The 21,331-nt window shown below is 46.0% G+C and overlaps 1 protein-coding gene across 2 annotated transcripts; it reads left to right on the plus strand.

Annotated features, from left to right (window-relative positions):
* The first annotated feature begins 5,725 nt into the window (after positions 1–5,725).
* RNF122 (ring finger protein 122) lies at positions 5,726–20,872 on the plus strand. 2 transcript variants are annotated; one of them, XM_077144491.1, is made up of 6 exons: positions 5,726–6,196; positions 12,163–12,319; positions 17,014–17,059; positions 17,395–17,436; positions 19,504–19,586; positions 19,755–20,872. In XM_077144491.1, the coding sequence occupies exons 1-6, from the start codon at positions 6,172–6,174 to the stop codon at positions 19,867–19,869; spliced, it is 468 nt and encodes a 155-aa protein (XP_077000606.1). In that variant the 5' UTR covers positions 5,726–6,171; the 3' UTR covers positions 19,870–20,872. The 2 variants fall into 2 exon arrangements, with proteins under 2 accessions (XP_077000606.1, XP_077000607.1); XM_077144492.1 differs by having other exon boundaries at positions 19,507–19,586.
* The last annotated feature ends 459 nt before the right edge of the window (positions 20,873–21,331 follow it).

A 21,331-nucleotide genomic window follows, 5' to 3' on the forward strand; every position in this document is an offset into this window, starting at 1 on the left:
TCCACACCCTATACCCCAGGTGACTTGCCCTGGAGTAGTCTATGTTCCCAAGAGATAATGAGATTAATTCAGGAAAAAATCTGAGGAGAAGGACCTCTCCCTACTTGTCCCTGGAGTTCACTCGCAAAATGGTTTAGGGCTTGGCCAGTCCACATTCTCAGTCTTGAACTTTGACTAAACCTGAGCTCCTAATCCCAGCCTAGGCCGATGGCAAATTAAAAACATTAATGCGGGGAGGGAGACGGCGTCTGCTCCAGTCCCCCTTCCAGAGAAGGGTGAAACAAGGGGCCAAGGCAAGCCAGCAACTCACAACCCCTTCTTTCCGAGCTCCACCACACACCGGTCCCTGGGCCAGGCAGAGAGGGGCCCCCACTTGCAATAGGAGAAAGGAGAGGTAGCAAGATCAGGAAAGGTGGGAAAGGAGGTAGGGTGAGGGCAGAGATTCAGGGCAGAGTTTCCTCCATTTCCCTCTCCCATTACATGCCAGGAACAAGAATTTCTCAGCTGCTGAGCAAGACTAGGCTGTGACCCGGGCCAGCTGAGGACACAGGTGAATGATGCCAACCTCAAAAATACCATAACTGGAAAGAATCCAAGAGAACTTCTTGTTCGATGATTTTTCTGACCATGTTCACAGTCATAGTATTTCAAATTAGCTCTCAATGGAGTCACTGATGAGAAGAGGGTATAGGGAGAGAATCTCCATTGTGATTCAAACAGAGCAAATCCATTGTTATTTGTTCTATACATGAAATTTCCTTTTTTTAAAAGAAATATGTAATTAAAAGATCCTGCTACTAAAAAAAAAGTTTGAAAACCACCAATCTTACCCAATTCTTTCACTTTATAAATGAGAAAACTGAGACCTAGAGAGGTGATAATCGGCAGTCACAGAGATAGTGCCAAAACCAGAACTCGGGAGTGAAGAGATTGCTTGGCATCTGCCAAATTCCATCTTCCCTTTTGCCTTTAGGCAATAGACCTGCCTGGAGCTGTAATAGGACACATGACTTCTGGCTGGAGATTAATTTCCCAGCCTTTGCAACTAGGCATGACCATGTGGCTAACTTCCTACCCATATAACAAGAACAAAAGCAAAGCTCTGTTTCTTACAAAGAAAATGCTGCTCCACCACTCTTTCATACCCTTTCCTGTGGGTGGGAACATAAGATATGTAACTAGTGAGCCAGCTTCTACCACATAAACAAGGAACACATCTTAGGATACGGTCAAGCAGGACAAGAAAGAACCAGAATCTCCCTCGTGGAGCAGAATCACCTCTTCACCCTGGACCGCCTGCCTTCCTGGTGAATTATTATGAGACAAATAAATTAGATTGTTTGAGCCTCTGCTCCTTAATGTCTCTTTATTACAGTGGATACAGTTCTCTGTTGCTAATTAACAAATGGCCCCAAAACTCAATGGCTTAAAACAACAAGCACTTAGTGTCTCATAGCGTCTGTGGGTCAGGAATTCAGGAGCAGCTTAACTGGGTGGGTGTTTCTGTCTCCAGAGCTTGCATTAAAGGTGTCGTAGGAGCTGCAACCATCCCAAGGCTGGAATGAGGCTAGAATATCCACTTCCAAGTGGCTTCTCCAGCAACTGAGTGTCCTCGCTATATGGTTTCAAGCTTCCCAGAGAGCAAGTGAGCCAAGAGAGAACATTCAAGAAAGAAGTCACAGTGCCTTTTCATAATCCGGTCTCCAAAGACAAGCACTGACGCTTCTGCTCCATTCTATTAGAGATAAGAGTCACCAGAAGTCTAACCCACACTCAAGGTGATGGGAACTTGCCTCCACCTCTTTAAGGAAGGAGTATCAAAGAATCTGTGGAAACGTTTTCCAAAACCACCACAGTGGTTTAGTCTGTGCCCTCGTTAATAAACTCGAGCTCTTAACTCAGTCCATGGCATCTTCTAAATCATGATGCCTCATGGTATCAATCAATGATGATAAGAATAACTATTCAATAATAATAAGTAACATTTATTGGAGGCTTTTTTATGTGCTTTTTTATGAGCACTTTTTCAAATATTTTGATTCTCCTATAACCCTCTATGGTAACTCGACTACTAGCTCTAGTTTTCCAGGGGAGGGAACAGGTTACGCATAGTACCACGCCAGACTCCAGAGCCTTTACTATTAACTAGTGTTGGGGAAAGAGCACGATTATGGAGAGAGACAAAGTCTGATTAGAATTCTGGCTCCAATGTTTAAGAGTTATAAGACCTATCCTTCTTGGGCTTTAATTTTACCTTATGAGAAAACAGAAAATAGCAAAACCTTGACAGGTGTGATGAGGTGTAAACGAAAGTAGCTGAAGCACTGAGCACAGTGGGCAGCCAATACTAAGAGGTCTTCTTCCCTCCTTCCTTTGTTCTCTGGTTCCATCCACATGCATGAGATGGTTCCAAATATTGGCTTTGTTCCAGAAATCCAAAGACATAATAAAACTATCCAGAATTTCTGGGACAAAAGATGAGCTGGAACCTCACAACTTCTGTTCCCTCACCCCCACCAGCCTCACTTGAAACTCAAGAAAAGCACTAGGAGTTGCATAAAAGATATTTAGGAGAACTCTCCTGGCATCATTTCAGAACCGACCCAGCTTTTGGAGGAAGAAATGAAGATTAGCCTTGTCAGTCAGGCCAATGCATTTTGATCCCTTTGGACTTTCCACGTGGGCTTGGAGCTGGGGGGAAATTGATGCTTCACTTACCTGTAGAACTAGACCATGCCTGGGGGGCTTTGCTGGGTTACTGTGAAACTCTGGCCAAGATTTACACCAATAAACCTCCAAAAGATTCTTGCTGTTTCTGAGATCTCCAGAGTACCCAAACAGAAGAAAGCCAGATCTTTCAAGAAGAAAAGGTCCTAATCGTGGTTTGAGGCTGAGTGTACCCAGAAAAATATGTTTAAATTTAATCCATCCCTATGGGTATGACCCTATTGTAATTAGGACTTTTTGACGAGGCTACTTCAGTTAAGGTGTTAGCTACTTCATTGAGGATGGGACTTAGTCCTATTACTGGAGTCCTTTATAAAGGGAATGAATTCAGACATGAGAGTGAGAAAGCCACAGGAGGCAAGAAGCTGAACCTGGAAGAAAAGGGAAAGATCAGGAGATGCCACCACATGCCTTGCCACATGACAAGCTAAGAACCCCAATCAGAATCACCGGCAGCCAGCCCCAGAATGCCGTAGTCTTTGGGGGAAAAGCATTATTTGATTTGGACATAATTTTAGCCTCAAAACCATAAGATAATAAATTTCCATTGTTTAAGCCAATCCATTGTATGGTATTGGCTTAAGCAGCCAGAGAAACCAAAACAGATTTTGGTACCAGGAACTGGATGTTCACATTGCAAAAACCAAAAAATGTGGAAATGGCTTTGGGTGATGGGTAGAGGCTCAAAAATTGTGAGGTGCTTGATACAAAAAGGCCACACTCTACAGTTTGGACTTTATGCTATAAACACCAGAGACCAATAAAAGTTATTAAGCAAGGGAAATAAATGATCAGATTTAGGTTTTAGGAAGATAACTCTTTGGCCAAAGCAGAGGATGGATTTAAGAGTGAGACCAGGGTATTGTTTCTTTCAGCCTACCTGCATGAGAATTTTTGAGGCAGAAATGAAGATTTCTGGGGCCTACCCTCTTACAGTTGAATGAGAACCTCTGAAGTTGTAACCAAGAAATCAGGATTTAAGGGATGATTTTGATTACTGACTCATTATATAAATAATCCTTTTTGCCTTCTGGTATATTGGAGTAGACAGAGGGAAATTCCTGAAATCTCTTAAATTGTAATCCAGCTGCCTTGATCTCTGATAATGATCATACAGTCCTTATCTTCTGCCCCTGTGATTGTAAAAACCTGCGACTAACCTTCTTTTGTACCCAGGTATCCAGTTTTTCACCTTTAGAGTCTTGTAATTACTAAAGATAGCCCCTAATGTTTGTTAATGAAGGGTCTCGGATCAGCCCAGAATTAACCCACCCCAAATCTAAAGTTATCTTGATGACAGAGACTGAATTTAACCATAGTGGGCCCGTCAGACACGCACAGTTGCTTAGACTTTAACCTACCAGTCACCTATACCTCATTCCGCCATCTTCTTTCATACATTCTGTGACTAAGCTTGGAATCAATCTGGGCATGCTCAATAATCAGATCACCTCTAATTATATCATCTGGGGTCACTGTGCTCATTATCCTAAACCCTGCCCATCTTTTCTCTAATAAAACTATCTGAATTACTATCTAATAAAACTTCCTGAATTAGTTCAGGAAGACAAATTTAGGCCATCTGCTTTCCTACAACATGCCTAGTAATAAACTCTTTTTCTCTTTGAAGCCCTGGTGTCTCAGGAATTGGTTATTGAGGGTGTCAGGAGAAAGAATCCATGGCCTTTGTATGGTAACAGTATGTGAAACATCTCTTAATTTTTTAAATTAAGAGTGTGATTCCTGTGGGTTTGAAGGTTGAGAGGGAAACTACACTCTGCTGGGGGAAGGGGCAGTTAGGAGGCTTTTGCCATAGTCCAAACCTTAGATGAACTGAGTTAGATCTGTTTATGGAGCCCCTTCAGACTCGTTCATTAAGAAATTAAATTGTTCCAAGACAATAAAGTAATTAAACACTAAACTATTTGTAAGAGACTGCTCTGTGATCTTGGTCATTTGATACCTTAGTGAAAATACTTTTCAATGACAAAGCATTTCACATGCATAATCCTGAGTGTCCCAGATTTCCCTGAGTGATAAATACTACCACCTTCATTTAACAGGTTAAGTTTAATAGGGAGATTAGATGTTTAACAGGAAGATCAAGACATTCTCTTTCTTTGCTTGTTTATTGTCTGTCTCAAGCATTCTAAGTCCCGGGAGAGCAGAAACCTTGCCGTCTTGGATTTTGATGGGTTTTCAGTACACTCAAGTGCTTGGCACATAGGATCAAAGTGAATACTTTCTGAATAAATGAAAGACAGACCGACCAAAAAATAAACGAATAAGCCAGAAAAAAAAAAAGGATGCAAAGTCATGTAAAAGAGAAGAACATTAGAGCGGACACTATGAGATTCAGTCTTTCTTTGGAAAACTTTTTCTTCAACATATGTGGTGGTAGACGCTGAAAACACTTATTAACAATGTCAGTCTGGTGTTGGTTATGCTACTCAGAAGAGTGGAATCCCCATAAGTCAGCTACCTTTAGCTTCAAGCCTTAGTCTCTTGTCTGTAAAATGAGGAACTGGCCGAAAAGGAAATGGCATCTCAAATCCCTTCCAGATCTCACTTTGTATCTCAAATGCTTTACCTTCTTGCTTGGGTTCCCTCTCTTTTGCAGAGCGCACAGGAGCAGAAGTTAACCACGCCCCAGACCTGCCTTCTCAAAGAGCTATAGAAACGCAAAAACAGTCACGGATCTGGTGGCAGAAAAAAATGTGACGCTAATTCTTCCTTTAACTCCAGGAGAAGGGCGTCTCCCGGGCTCTCCCGGAGGCGCTTGGGCGTAGCGCGCTCCTCCTTATGCGATTTCTACTGGGCTGCAAAGGTGAAGAGAGGAGGAGCCCACGCCCCTAAAACGCACTCCTAGGGGAAGAGGGGACGGACCTGCCAATAACGCCCGGGGACAGGAGAAAGGCTCCCATAGGCCCGGAGGCAGGTGACGAGCATGGGGCGGGGCTTCCCGGGGGCGGGGGTGTGTAAAAGGGACTGGGTGCGCACCGCCGGGTGTCAGTTTCGGAGTCCCTACCTCCTTAACTCTGAGTTGTAGGAGCGGAGCCGAGTCTCCAAGGGTTTTTTTTTTTTTCACCCCCTCTCCTCTGCGGGCCAGAAGCCTGAGTCGGCTGAGCGACCCTCGTTCCGCTCTGCGGCGCCCTGCATGCTCCCCAGTCTCGGTGCCCCCGGTGCATTTCTTCGGCTCTCCTTTGCTCCGTGGGACTTTTTGTTTGTTTTCTTCCCTTCCCTCTTTGTGGCTCGGAAAACCGGTCTTGCCAAAGCCCCGCATCCCGGAGGGAGTTGGACTTCTCGAGAAGTCTGCCGGCGCGGGCTGCGCTAACCCCTCCTGCGGACCCCAGAGTCCGCCGCGCCCACCCCACCCCCAGCCCCCCGCCCTACCCGTCGCCTGCGTTCTTTCGTTCGCTGGAGGAGGCAGCCGAGAGTTCATTGATGCACCCATTCCAGTGGTGTAACGGTGAGTCCCGGGAGCGGGTGCCGGGGCCCGGAGGGAGACCCGGGAGGGAGGCCCGAGCTATAAGATCAAACCGAGGGCTAAGTTTCTCGTGAAATGGGACGCTCGGGAAGGCGTCTTCGCGCACAACCTTGCTCTAAACAGCGCGGAATTTGAAAAAAAAAAAAAAAAGAAAATCCAGGTTTAACTCGAGGACCCGGGAGGGTGGCAGCGTGTCTCGGAACGTGTGGCGGGCGTGGGAGCCGCGGGTTTGGCGGCCTTTGTGTGTTAGCTTCGCTCTTCCTAGCCCCTTCCCCTGCCTTTGTGCGCCCAAACTCTGTTCTTTGTTGTGGTTGTTGCAGGCGAAGTACATCCGCGCTCGGGCTCGGATCTCCTAGAGGGAGCTCCAGCTCGGGGCTGGAAACTTTGCAGGCTCTTTTAAATATGTATACAATGCAGCGTGCGGGACGGGGCGCGCGGGCGACTTCCTCTCTGGCTTTGTTGGCTGCCCTGCTGGCTGCCGGGGTGCCTTTGAGACTGTGGAAGGCGCCTGGTTAGAGAGTGTCGCTGTGTGTTGAATTGATACATCCTTGCAGATAGATGTCGGTGCGGGGCTGATGGCCTTCCTCGCCAGGGGTTACGTTCTCCTGCTCCAAGGCAAGTCTGTTCCCGAGCCTGGGTGGCAGCGGCGCCTCCAGATCCCGCCAGGCTAACGCTGCTAAGTTCACTTCACCTGGAACTTGTAGTACTCGGTTCAGGTGGTAGCGGTTGGGTTTGGATCTGATTCCTGACCCAGCCAACCTGAGCGGGTCAGTTTAAAACCCGGGAGACTAACAGTCTCCAGTGGTCCCGGGGTTTTGATTGCATTGTTTTGATGCTTAGAGTTTCTAGCCTAGGGGTGGGGTGTGGGAAGCTGCTGGCCCTATCTCTTAGCAAGGCTGGTTGGCTAGTTACAAACAAAACAATCCATTCTTGAGAGCGGACTCGTAGCAGATCGCGGATTAATTATTTCAAGAGGCTTTTGTTTTAGGGCAGCCTTCGGGGCAGTGTGTGGATGCGTGTCCCCCATCCCCCTTCTTCCTCCTTTGGCTGGTCGGGTCTAATTTCCTGAAAATGAACCAAGCTGTATCTGATAGGCGGGTGTTGCGGGAGAGGGGGCGGAGGCTGGGGGTAGGGGGGCGTGAGGAAGGCCGGGTGCATCCCGGCATCTGGGAAAGATTCCCGTTGGCTGGTCCCAGATCCACCGGGCTTTCTTGGCCAGCCTTCTCTTGACGTCATCCTGGCCAGCAGCCTCGGCTCCGAGATGAGACTGATGTCAAGGCTCTCCTAGGTCGGCAGAGACAATGGAGCAGTGACTGGCGAGGGCTGGCAGTAACGCCGGCCCTCCTGGGCGGTCCCTTTTCACGTGAGGTTTTAGACTCACCGGGGACTTTTCCCTTTCTTATAAGTGCCTGAGAAATCCTGTTGACTTCCAGTGGGGGAGCAGCCCCCTCCTTCTCCCCTCATTTGTGGAAAGTGTCTGGAGTCCCTCTTCCCTGTGACTGGTATTCCCTGTTCTTAGATGTTTTAGAGGAAAAATGGCTCTATGAGCTTTTGGGGCCAATTTTTTTTTCTTTTCATGAGAATAGTAATGTAAACATCTCCTTTAGCTAAATTCCTCTCATCCCTTCTATCATGTAAAAATCCTAGGCTGATTGATCAATCGTGGAGCCCTAGGGAAAATCTCTATCAGATCAAGTACGAGCTTCCAAATAATCTGATCAGAGCACTGATCTGGGCCACAGTGTATGCCCATCCCTTCTGCAGCAGCCACTGTTCTCCATGGTCTCAGAACAGGAAGCCAACTGAGGGTTTTAAAGACCCTCAAGACACCAGGATCCATCTCATAAAACCAGATGGAAGGGCCAAGGCGGAGATGGGCTTAGACCCTGTTTTTCTACCCTCCTGTTGCTGGGGCAGGGGCTAGAGATATGCATCTGCTGGCAGGAAGGCCTCAGTGGCTCGACTAAGGACACAGTTACCTGGAAGGGGAATTCTGAGACCCTTTATCAGTGTAGACTGAGGGTTGGGCAGCCCTTTTAGTCATTCTACCATCATGCCTTCCTGGAAAATGCAGTGCCTTTGGCCCAAAAAGTAGAGGAGGGGAGGTGAAGACGTCCCTCTTTCAAACTCTTGCTGCAGCCTAAAAGCAAGTGTCTTCTTGTTGAGCGCACCACCATTTTCGTACGTAATTATATCATTAATTTTTCAACTTCATCAAGTTTTTCAGGACAAGAACTGGTTATTTTGCTTTTTGTTCCTTAGTTTGCCTAGGTCAGTATCACAGCGTAAGACCTACTGGCTGAATAGTGATCCATTAACAGGACCTACAATGTATGTACTTTCCCCAATCATCAGTCTTCTTACCTTAGAGTGAGGGCTTTTGCCAAGAGTATCAAGTTTTGAGAAAATGGGGGGAGGGGACTAGAATGAAAGCAGTAGGGTAGCTTAGGGGAAAAAAAAGAACTTGGCAGAAATAGAAATCCTTGTAAAAGGTTTAGGATATCTTATGAACAATTATGAGCACTTCACCTTCTTATCAGACTTACCTTCTTTATTTAATGTATTTAAATAGTCACTGAGATTGTGCTAAACCCTATGCTAGGCATTGGAGGAATATACAAAACAAGTTAAAGCTGACTGTCCTTGGGCTCATTAGGATGCCTGTTGCATTCAGCACCTCCCTCAACTTTGTTCTCAGGATGGTAGAAACACTCCTTTACCTACTTTGAGTGGTGAAAATCTTTGTACCTGTCTTCTTGCATAGCCTAACTTCTATGTCATTCTTCCATGCTTTTTATCACCAGTGTACTTTCCCATGGTGTTTGTCATAATGTCAATGCACTTTTGGGTTAAATTAGGCTGATGCTACAAACATTCACACAACAAAAGATAATAATTGAGTGAGCAAGAGCCAGGCGTGATATAGTCTGTGAGCAGTCAAGAGTTCAGGCAAGAGAGGGGTCGGCTAGAATATCACAGACCAGGTATGGTGGACGTTGGAAAGGGAGAGGGTAAGGGAGATGGTATTTCAGGCAAAGGAAGCTGCATGAATGAAAGAATGGAGACCAGTGTGGGCAGCGTTGAGTGAGAAATGGTGAGGAGACTTGCCCACTGAGGGTGGTGGTGGAAAAAATCCAGCAGAAGAGTAAAAATGCTCTAAGTGCATGGTCAGGAGCATTGAAGCCACTCACAAGTTTGAGAAATCCATGGTAAAAAAGTGAGCCGGGCAAAGAACAGGTCAAACCTACTTAAAGTTAGGCCTAAGAGTCACCCCCAGAGAACCTCTTTTGTTGCTCAGATGTGGCCTCTCTCAGCCAACATGACAAGCAAACTCACTGCCCTCCCCCTGTGTATGTGGGACATGACTCCCAGGGGTGTGGACCTTCCTGGCAACGTGGGCCAGAAATCCTAGAATGAGCTGAGACTCAGCATCAAGGGATTGAGAAAACCTTCTCCACCAAAAGGGGAAAGAGCGAAATGAGACAAAATAAAAATGTCAATGGCTGAGAGATTCAGAACAGAGTCGAGAGGTTATCCTGGAGGTGATTCTTTTGCATTAAATAGATATCAGGTTGTTAGCCAAGATGTAGTGGAGAGGCTGGAGGGAACTGCCTGAAAATGTAGAGCTGTGTCCCAGTAGCCATGTTTCTTAAAGATGATTGTATAATGATATAGCTTTCACAATGTGACTGTGTGGTTGTGAAAACCTGTGTCTGATGCTCCTTTTATCTACCTTATCAGCAGACGCATAAAACGTGGATTAAACATAAATAACAAAGGGGACAAATGTTAAAATAAATTTGGATTGAAATGCTAGTGATCAATGAAAGGGAGGGGTAAGGGGTATGGTACTATGAATTTTTTTCTGTTGTTTTTTTATTTCTTTTTCTGAATTGATACAAATGTTCTAAGAAATGATCATGATGATGAATATGCAACTATGTGATGATATTGTGAATTACTGATTATATATGTAGAATGGAATGATCATAAGTTAAGAATGTTTGCGTTTGTTATATATATTTTTTTAATTTAAAAATTAATAAAAAAAAAGTGAGTGGGGGTACACAGGTGGTTCAGTGGTAAAATGCTCACCTTCCATGTAGAAGACCCAGATTCGATTCCTGGACCATGCACCAGAAAAAAAAAAAAAGTGAGTGGGGGGTGTGTCAGGCCCAGGGGCTAAATTAGCAGAAGAGAACTTGGAAGCAGTCTTCGAACTAGACCACTCTAGTAGGCAATGAGTATTTGGAATCGTGATGTGGAGTAGAGTTGGGCCTGAGATCCTAAGGTTTGAAGAGAGGCTCATTACATGGTCACTGGTTTGGTCTAGGGGCCAATGGGATATGAGATATGTGATGCCAAGCAGGACTGCCAATATTTCAGGGCAGCCTTCTGCTGAGTTGTGGTAAGTAACATAGAATGCTCCAGCCTATTAATGGATGCTGGCTCCAGACTGCGATGTGTGGGAAGTGCCTAAAACCCCATATTGAAAGTCTGAGTACAGAAAGCCAGACCTCCTTACCATTGCATTTGCAAGATTAAAGTGGAAGCCTGGTGTGAATGGTTTTCTTGACTCACTGCTTTTCTCAGAATCAAGCATTTTCTGCTTAACCTTTTGAATCACTATGATATTTTTGTTTGCAAGTGGGAGGAAAAAGCCACATAAACCAGCTCATTGTTTACATCTCATCTTTCTGGTTTTCCCATATGGTTAAACAATGTGGAGAATTTACTAACTCCCAGCACCAGAAGTCCAAAGGTGGGGGAGTGGTGTAAGGGGATGGTTGGTTAAGTCAGCAAATGCGCTGGCATAATCAAGGGCATGACTTCCCTTTTTCCCTTCTGCCATCCTCAGCCGTTGGCTTTAGACAGGGCTGCTCTGTTTATTGTACAAACAGGCTGCTGCTGCTCCAAGCATCTCGGGGAGACATGACATCGCTCATTTGTCTCTTCTTAAGAGTGAGAAAATACTTTTTCTCTGCCAGAGGCTTTCTCTTTCTTCTTTTGCACAGACCCTAACCATATGGGCATCTCAGCTCTGCACTCAGGTGAGGAAAGGTGCCCTCGTGATTGGTGGCCAATCAGACTTTATCCCTGAGTCATGTGGGAAGGGGAAGGCGCTGTTGGGTCGCTGGCACTTCTCAAACCCCATGCACATAGAAACAACCTGAGGATATTGTTAAACTGTAACTACTGACTCATTTAGTCTGGGGGGGGACCCTTGATTTCGGTATTTCTAAAAAAGCCCTCAGAGGATACCACTGCTGCTGAGAGACAAGCAGATCGGAGCTTTGAGTAGAAAGGGGCAAGGCAGACCAGTAAGAGAAGGGGCAGCCTCTTCCCACCTCCCCGCCCTGCCCCCCACCCGTTTCTGGAACACTGGCCTTGGGAATAAATGATTTCTATTCTAGTCCTGGCGCAGCCTGTCTTCTGGAGCAGATGGCTTAATAGTGACAGATGACCTTGGCAATTGCACTTACAGTTTAGAAAAGCCTATTTCTTAACACCGTTATTTTGGGTCCTCTCTATGTTTTCCTTGTTTTCCTATGACAAAGTGAAGTTGAGGAAGGCAATTTCTTAAAGGTCACAGAGCTAGGTAGGAATGAAAATGTTTTCTCACCTGAGGCTCTTCCTTTTGCTACTGCACTATATAGTCTTCTCTGTGAAGGAATTGAATTCTCTGTTTTCTACCCAGAACCCTGGACCCCTTAGATAAGGGTACTGTTGTAAGCACTTAGAGTACTATCCCATTTCACATTGTTTAAATAATTTACCTGCGATCACCTAGCTAGAAAGTGTTAGATCTAGGTTGTAAATCCAGAGCCGCCCCACCCAGAAGTTTAGGAGTCCAGAGCCTGTCGTCTCTCTGTCTCTGCCAACACAGTACCATCAGTGCCAGTGGTAAATGTCCCAACTATAATATTTTTCCCCCTTCTCCTTTGCAGGGTGTTTCTGCGGCCTGGGACTGGTTAGCACTAACAAGTCCTGCTCAATGCCACCCATCAGTTTTCAAGACCTCCCCCTCAATATTTACATGGTCATCTTCGGCACTGGCATCTTTGTCTTCATGCTCAGCCTCATCTTCTGCTGCTATTTTATCAGGTGAGTGCCTTGCCCCTCCCCAGGGGAGCCAGGACAAGGGTGAGCTGAGTGCAGATCCCACAGTGGTGGGGCGGCTGCTTGGAGGACATGGTTTTGCCTGTCCTTCTTTGGGACTCTGATGCCTAGTGTTTCTATTTACATCAGCCTATCAAGTTGTCCCAGAGCATATAAGGTCAGCGTGGGTTGGGTCGCGCCCGCCTGTTGGCCAGGTATGTTCTGAGTTTGCCTAGAATTACTGTTTGACTGAGGAGGCTCATCGAGATATTGTCGGTGGTCCCTTAACTGTCTCTTCCTGCTCCCCACCTGGCAAGTGACAGGTGGCCATCAGCTCCACCAGTGGCATGTTCCTTTGCCCTCCTGGGAAATTCCGTTGTCAACCCTCCCGATGCTAATATTAGCAAACTGATGTCTGGAGAGCTGCTTGTTTATTCTGCCTGCTGAGTTCTAATTTTTGAGAGTGAAACAAACAAACAAAAAAAACTTTTAAAATGTCACTCTTAATTGCTTTGGGATCTGGGGAAGCCAGTGGCTCGCCAAGCTCCAGGAACTGTTTCTTTACCTCCTGTTGAATGACATGGGAACTAGTGGCTGTTTTCCTGCAAAAAAGATTGCAGGCATGCCTGGTAGTTAGAGTGGAAATCAAAATAGTTTCTGACTTGGCAGTGTTTTTTTGATATTGACAAGTCTTCATTGGAGAATCTGTGCGGTATATTGGAGAGTGTTAAATGTCCGTGGCCAACAATGTGCTAGTAATTCCCAGAGCCAGTGTGACAGCCAACACCATCCCCAAACCCCCACCAACACCAAGACCCCCTCACATATTACCTGTCTGAGCAAATAATTTTAAGACGAAAGGACAATTAAGGTGGGGGAGGCCTGGCTTCCTACGTATGTGTCCTACATGTTTGCATGCATCAGAAGGAAGGAAGCTAGAGGGATGACAGGCTCTTGTTGATATTAGCTAAGGCTAGAGGAGCTCCCTATTGGAAGGCTCAGTACCCTTGGGCACAGCTCCAGATGCCCCCAAATTTGCTACTTGGGGCTTCTTCTCCTACAGACCTATTCAAACAGGTTCCTAGGACTGGAATTTTCCACTTAAAAAGGTATATGCAGACAAGATTGTGGTTTATTTGCAGCCTTGTACAACTGAGTCTGAAATTTGCACCTACCTCTAATGTGCATCTGCCTAGTTAGTGGAGGAAAGGATAGATTTCTGGTTTAATCTCTCTTTCCCTCCCTATCTCCCCCCTTCCCCCGGGCTTGAGTTTTCTTCCTCAAACTCTTCTTTCTGCAAACCTCCTTGCCCCACCCCCACTCCCAAGCAATTCACCCAGTTCACCAGAGACTGCCGTGCAAATGGAGACATACCAAAGATTTATTTATGACAAGGCCTGAAGCAGTCTATACAGACCAATGCTGTCTGTGCCCCTCCCTGCCCCCCACAGGCACGTACATGCCAAGCTGCAGCGGTGGCCAAGAAAACAAAATCTAGAGGAAATTGCTCTGGGCCAGGAAGTGGGTGACCAGGGCTCATTTCCTAATTCTGTCATTCTGAGAGGTGTAACCTCAGGTTTTTTAGCTTCTGTTTACCACTGGCCTTCTCTGTACCAGGTACTGTGGGCAGCACTGTATGAAATGTTTGGCTCCTTTAGCCCTCAGAATCCCCCTCCAATTTAGGTATTTATCTACTTTGTAGATGAGGAAATTCATGCCCAAGGTCAGGCATCAAGGAAGACAGGTGGGCTAATCTGGTAACATATAGCTAGAGTCTTCAGGATCCTGTGTGTTTGCCTTCTTTGAGTCTTACTTCTTAGCAGGGAAAATGAGAGGGCAGCCATGGCCGCTGGGACCCCTTCCTTACATCTAGGGATTGGAGTCCTGCAGAAGGACTGGCTGGGGAGCTGGGGAGCTTCAATTTCTTTTTCTTTGGCTGGAGTGGAAGAACAGATGAGTAGCTGCATGACACCAAAAGCTGCCCCTGCTGTGGTCCGGCACCACCTGTCCTTCTGTGGTAATCTCTTCCTTCAGCACCCGCCCTGTGCTCCACAGCCTGCTCAGGCCGGTCGACCCCAGAGTTTCTTGGTTCTAGAGGCTGGCTGGTGCTTGGCAGCTTGTGTGTGTCTATATATAGAAAGATACACAAGCCCAGAAGCCACTTCCTCTCCCTGCCTCTCGGTTTCCTCCTCAGCCAAAATAGACACATGACCGCCACTCCGAGCCGGTGAGCTCATCAGTCACAGCCAGTCTTCCCTCCACGGCTCCCCTCGCTCATTCTTTTCACCCCTCCCCTCCCCCCCCAACCCCAGAGCTGACTTCTGCCCTACATACGTTGGAGGGACTGGTGAAGCCGGAATTGGCAGGAAAGGAGCCATTCTTTTCAGGACTTTGCTGCATTGTTTGTTCCAGAAGGGAAGAGAGAGGCGAGGGGAAGAGCCCACTGGTCATGGCTAGATATGGTCTCATTGAAATCTGGATATTTTTAGTTGCTTTGCTCATTCAACAGCTGAGAAGGCCACCTGTCCAAAGTTGCTGGCACGGTATCCCCAGCTGGGACGGCCTGTGGTCAACCTCCTGTTAAGCCCCTTTACAGCACACTCTATAGTTTCCTGAGCTGGAAATCTATATGTAGGAAAAGGGGGCAGCTCTGAGGCCCTGCTGTGTTCTTTGCAGTCCAGGGGTTTGAGAGTCAAGCTTCTGGAGGCAAGTTGCTTTGCTTTCTCTGTACATACCTCATAATAGAGCAACCAGTGTCTTTTTCCCTCAAAGGCAGCTGTGATGTGTCAACAGAAAGCCTCTTCCATCCCCAGCCTAACTCAGGGTTAGGCTGGTAATAGATGCTCATTTAAGGCTTGGATGCCTCCTTCTCCTCCCCTCCTCTCATTTGATGGTTGGGACAGTGTGCTGAGATACAATGTAAGTGAACGTATCATTGGCTTTTTTGGACCAATAAGATCTCTGCAAAGTTGAGGCTAAGGTACAGTGGGAACCCTGCTTAGGCCTTTGACCTAACCCTCAAATGAGCAGAAAGGATCTAGTCTGGTGGAGAGAAGGATGAGGGTAGTGGGTAGATGAGTTGTCCCTGCCAAGAGAGCCAGATATGACACCCAGCCCCCAACCCCATGGCAGGAGTCCACTTGGACTAGAGTTCATAAGAAGCTCCAAGCACAAATCTTACCAGGTCTCCTGGTTTCCTGTCAAGGATGGTGGAGATGGCAGAAGGCCTGACCTGCTTCCTGGACAGCTGCTTCAGCACAGGTTCTGCTCCCACCTCCCCTTCCTCCACTGCCAGCCCTGGAAGCAATCTCATGTCTCTGAGTGCTCAGTGTCTCTAGAGCATCTGAACTCTTGATTTAGGGCTTTCCATGATTTGAAATTCTTCTCTAACTCAGGATAGCAATTTTTCTTCGCTAAAGGACCAGAGAGTAAATATTTGAGGCTTTGTGAGCCATACAGTCTGTCTCAACTACTCGCCTCTGTTGTGCAAAAGCAGCCAGAGACGTTGTGTTCCAATAAAATTTCATGGACACCAAAATCAGAATTTCTTATTTTTACACATTATGGAATATTCTTTTGATTTCTTTTCTTTTTTAATCCCTTAAAAATGGGAGCTTCTGGGCCCTATGAAAACAGGCCATAGTTTATTGATCTCTAGTCTAATTTGATAGGTTTCTACTGCCTCTTTCCAATAACAGAAGCCCATGGCAGAAATCATCATCCCAACCACTTACCTGGGAAGCCATTGAGAGGGTTGTAGAGTTCTTGATGAAAGGTAGGGTTTTTCCTAAAACCAGACCAAACTCTAGGGTGTTTCCCAAGAGAGAAAGCTGTGTGTGGTTAGATGAGAGCTATAACCTAATTTGTATGTAGCTAAAGAAAGCTGTAGTCCAGTTGATGGAACAGTTCATACTATTTAGTAAAGAACTCGGGCTCCGAAATAAGATAGACTTTGATTCAAATCTGGACTCAGCTGCCAGCTAGCTTTGTGAAGTTAGGGCAAGTTACTGAAGTTCCCTGGGCCTCGTTTTCCTCTTCACAAAAGTAAGTATCTCTTAAGATGGTTTGAATTCAACAAGAACATACACGAATATGTTAGCATGGGGGTTGAGCAAGTACTCGGTATGATTCTCTTGCTTTTAGTAACAATACACTGTGTTTTGGCTACTGAGAGTTAAGACCGAATGGAGGCCACCAGCTTCAAATGAAAAGAAGGAAACAAAGAAGGAACCGTCTGTTCATCTGGCACTGTGGAAGGAAGAGTGTGCTTTGATTCCAGAATACTTGTGTTCTCTGTGTGGAAAATTCCCCAGGGTCAACAGAATATTTATCCTGCTACTCTGGCTTAATGGAAGTATCCCTTTTAAGAACATCGGGATATTCTTACATTCCTTCTGTACATTCAGAAAGCAGATTTTTGATCTATAGCGTTTGAATACCAGATGAAATTGAACTATTGGGAAAGGACAAGGAGAGTGAATGAACTATTTGGGGTGCCCTGCAAGAGCTCCCCCACCTCCCCTCCCCCCCAGTCTGTGGGACCTGGCAGGCTATTGAGCCTAAATAAGATTCTTCATCCTTAATCAACTCCAAATCACCTGCATAGGTCCAAACCCTCCTCTCCAATAGAATGCCCAAGCAGCCAGCCAGCTTTCTTCTGTTGACAAGTAACAAGTTCCCCCTTTTACTTTCTCCCCCAGCAAGCTCCGGAACCAGGCACAGAGTGAGCGATACGGATATAAGGAGGTAAAGAGCCACATCTTTCACTGAGATTCCCTCCTCTATTACCTGCCTTGATGGGAGAGGGGAGCAGAGAAAGGGCCAGGGGACCTGAACTGGAATCTCCCTTGGCCTCACCTCTGGCCTTCCCTTAGGCAAACCCCCTTTCATGGTTCTTGAGTCTGGCTTGCCTTACGTGGTGCCAAAGCCCTCCTCCAGAAGGGAGGATGAGACCCCCCTCCCCCCCCCGTAGGAGCCCAGGGACTCCTGCATGGGTTCATACCCCTCTGGCCTTAGGAGGTCTCTAGCTCCTGTGGGCAGTTTCATCTGCCATCATGCCTCTTTACTTTATTGGTTTCCAGGTGGTGCTTAAAGGGGATGCCAAGAAGTTACAGTTATATGGGGTGAGTATATTGGGGCAGCATATGGGAGGGCCAGTGCATCATTCATTCTCCAGCTCTCAGCCAGGATCCTTTCATTAATTACTCTTTTCCTTTCCTTTTTTAATACAGTTTTATTGAGATATATTCACATACCATATAGTCCATCTAAAATGTGCCGTCATTGGCTCACAGTATCACAGAGTTGACCATCCATCACCACAATCAATTTTTGAACCTTCTCATTACTCCAGAGAGCAAAAAGAAAGAAAAAAAAAGGAGAACCTAAACCATTCCGTACCCCTTATCCAACCTCCCCCCTTTACTGATCCTTAGCATTAGTGTGGTACATTTGTACCACACTAATCTGTTGATGAAAGAATATGTAAGATACTACTTTAAAAAAATTTTTATTTAAGAAAACAAGCAATACATTTAGAACCACCAAAAATGGATATCATAGTTGGTTAACCATAGGCGTGTTTAAAGTATCCATATATAATCACTGTAAAGCCTGTGTGTTTGCACAGTAAGTTTCATAAAACAGTCTCTAATCTACTTCTCAGTGAGTGCATCCTTCAGCCATCTGCATTCATTAGGCATCATGTATGATGCCCAAAGTCCACAGTCCATCAACACTCTCAATTTTATATAAAAGATATGACTTTAACTGTAGTCCATAGCTTGCAATAGGTGCATTTTTTCCCCGTATACCACTCTTTTTTTTTTTTTTTTTTAACATGGGCAGGCACCGGGAAACGAACCCGGGTCCTCTGGCATGGCAGGTGAGCATTCTTGCCAGCTGAGCCACCGTGGCCCGCCCCCGTATACCACTCTTATTAACTCCTTGTAATAGTGTGCATTTGTTCTAGTTCATGGAAGAAATTTTGCATATTGTACTGTTACTCACAGTCATTGTCCCCGACAAGATTTACTGAGTTACACAGTCCCATGTTTTAACCTCTAGCTTTCCTTCCGTGGACATATGACTCTAAACTTCCCCTATCAACTATATGCACATACAATTCAGCACTGTTACTTATACTCTCAAAGATGTGCTACTTTCACCTCTATCAGTTTAGTAATTTTTTTAGTCCCTGCCTTCATATCTCCTTTAGCCAAATAGCAGGGACTCATCCCAGCAGATAACCAAGATAATGGAACTCATTATCTCTGGAACCCACACAGGTCCATAACATAAAGGGATCACAGAAGGGCTTGGATAAGTAGTGACAGCAGCCACAGGGGTCCCATGGTGCATCCAAGGTGAGAATGGCTACTGCCCCCTTGGCATAGACAAGTCTCAGCCAACTTGCCCACAGCCAGACCCCCGTCTTCTTTTTTCACTAAAGAAAAATAGGTCCTTTTGCCCTTGTACATTCCTTGGCCTAACAGATTGGCTCTGACTAGTACCACTATTCCTGTGATTCTTCCTTGTTCTGTTCCCACCTGTCTTTGAGACCACCTGACTCATTCCCCGAAGGCTTCCTTCTATAAGGATGGACATTCCTGTACAGGGTGTGGTTGTGGTTGTCTAGGCGAGAAGAGGAATTCATGTTTTCATTCCACATGAGGTGGCCTGGAATGGCCTCATTTCATCCCTACTTCTGAAATCCACTGTTAACATCTCAGCAAGTTCAACGTGAACTAAACCTTCCTCTAGAACCATGATTCAGCTGAGAATAGGGTTAGTAGGTAAGGCTGGATTTAAAGAATATGACTCCCATAGACACCTTACCAGGCTGGAAAGGATTAAAAGTTGTTCTTCTAGAGCAGTACTGTCTAATGGAACTTTCTTTGAGGATCGTAATGGTCTCTAGGCACATGTGACTATAGTTTACTTGAGATGTGGCTAGTGCACCTGGGGAATGGAATTTTTAATTTCTTTTATTTTGACTAAAATAAATTTAAGCAGCCACATGTGGCTACCATATTGTCAGTGCAGTTTTATAAAAAATGACTAAAGCTCTGGGTGATGGAGGAGATCGTTCGAGCTTGGTTTTCACAAGAGGCGATGAGATCATGAAAATTCAGGATGGGTGAGGGAGGTCCTTCCCCCAGTCTCCTCTTACACTCCCTTTCTCTCTGCAGCAGACCTGTGCAGTCTGTCTGGAAGACTTCAAAGGGAAGGATGAGCTTGGTGTGCTCCCATGCCAACATGCCTTTCATCGGAAGTAAGTATCCAATGTGGAATTATGAAAGGGAAATAAAGCATCTTCCAATCCCCACCAGCTCCTGTCTGCCCCTGTCTGGTCTGGGAAGCAGCTGGGCTGTATGGATGAGACAACTGCAGCAGGTCCAGGTACCTTCTTAGAGAATAATGTTTCTTTGTTTGTCCACAGGTGTCTGGTGAAGTGGCTGGAAGTACGCTGTGTCTGCCCCATGTGTAATAAGCCCATTGCGAGTCCCTCGGAGGGCTCTCAGAGCATCGGGATCCTATTAGAAGAGCTAGTATGAATGACGCCTCTACACCAAGCCCTGGAGAAGACCTCTTGCCTTGTGGGTACCTGGTCCCTCTGCACAGCTACAATGAACAGGACTGCTAGATGATGGTGGTCAGGTCCAACTGGAAGGCGAGGACTGTGCAGGACTGGTGTTTACCATCAGAGCAAGATCAGTACCAGCCATGCCCCACCTTTCTGTCTCCTGCAGGCCTTCCCTGCTACTCCATACTGATGCATCACCCATCAGCACCACCGTCTCCTGGGCTTGGGCTTTCCACCTGCCTTGTCCCTGTACTGGGGGCAGAAGTCTACCCCAATCTGCCCAAGAACTTGGAGCATTTCCCTTTAAGGTTCCCCTGAGGAGGAGTTGCCCTGACCTCGAGGAAGGGATGAGATGGCCTCCGCCCCACCTTTAACCTCCCTTCCCCTCCCCATTCCTTCCAGAGGAAGGTCAGATGGGAAGGAAGAATGATCAAGGAACCAAATGCCTCCAGTGGAGGTGAGGGAGGCTCTACATCAACTAGGGAAGAGCAGGGACACAAAAGGGAAAAGTCAATGTTTACATGGGAACTATTGAAACAAAGGCTGGCTGGCTGGCTGGCTGCAGGGAAGTGGAGGGCAACCCCCTTCCTCCCTGCTAGGATCTGAGGTGCTATCCATTCATTCTCTCTCTTCCTCCCTTAATCTCAGAGCTTCCTATTACACGTTGGGGTTTGAATGCCCCTCTGAAGGTGGTCATTGCTACATTCAAATAGATTCCCAAGGGGTTTTTCTAAAGGAGCAAAAGGGGCCTGGGGATGGGGGTGTCTGAAAACTAAAATAATAGGAACAGATACCTTCATCCCTTTTGTAAATAGTATTTTTATACGTCATCCTCATCATCTCAGGCTTTATACATGAAGTCCCCAGAATGGAAGGGGGGCAGGGGAGAGGGGTCTTCTGTTCCTCCCAGAGTGGGTAAAGATATGAAAAATATGTATTTAAAGAATATTAAACTTAATAACACATTTCTCTAACTTCCTTTTGCTTATGGTTATGACCTGTGCCGCTTGCGTCTTTTCTGACAGAAGAGAGGACAAAGTTTTCTAACTGCCTCTTCTCATATACCCATAGCAAACATGCACGCACAAAAATGTTCCTAATCCTTCAAAAGAAAACTTGGTCTCAGATTTTCACCTGTACGACATAGGTTAAACTCAGACAAGCTTATTCATCTGATTTCTAGAATGTTTTTAACAGAAGCCGGTGTTAAAGAAACCCCAGAATATCATTGACTTAAGTTGTGAAATTAATAGAATTATATTCGTAGGTTAAGCAATTGTCAGCGCCCTCAATCCAACTAAAAAGTCCAGGTTTTCATCATGGAAGTTGGTTTGGTCTCTTTCTTACCCACTAACTGACAATCATTTTATATCTAGAAGTCAGATATTCCAATCTTATACCCGTGCTCTCCAACTTTCCTCTTTTCCTGTCTG

This window comes from Tamandua tetradactyla, chromosome 26 (genome assembly GCF_023851605.1).
Source record: "Tamandua tetradactyla isolate mTamTet1 chromosome 26, mTamTet1.pri, whole genome shotgun sequence".
Classification (NCBI taxonomy): Eukaryota; Metazoa; Chordata; class Mammalia; order Pilosa; family Myrmecophagidae; genus Tamandua; species Tamandua tetradactyla.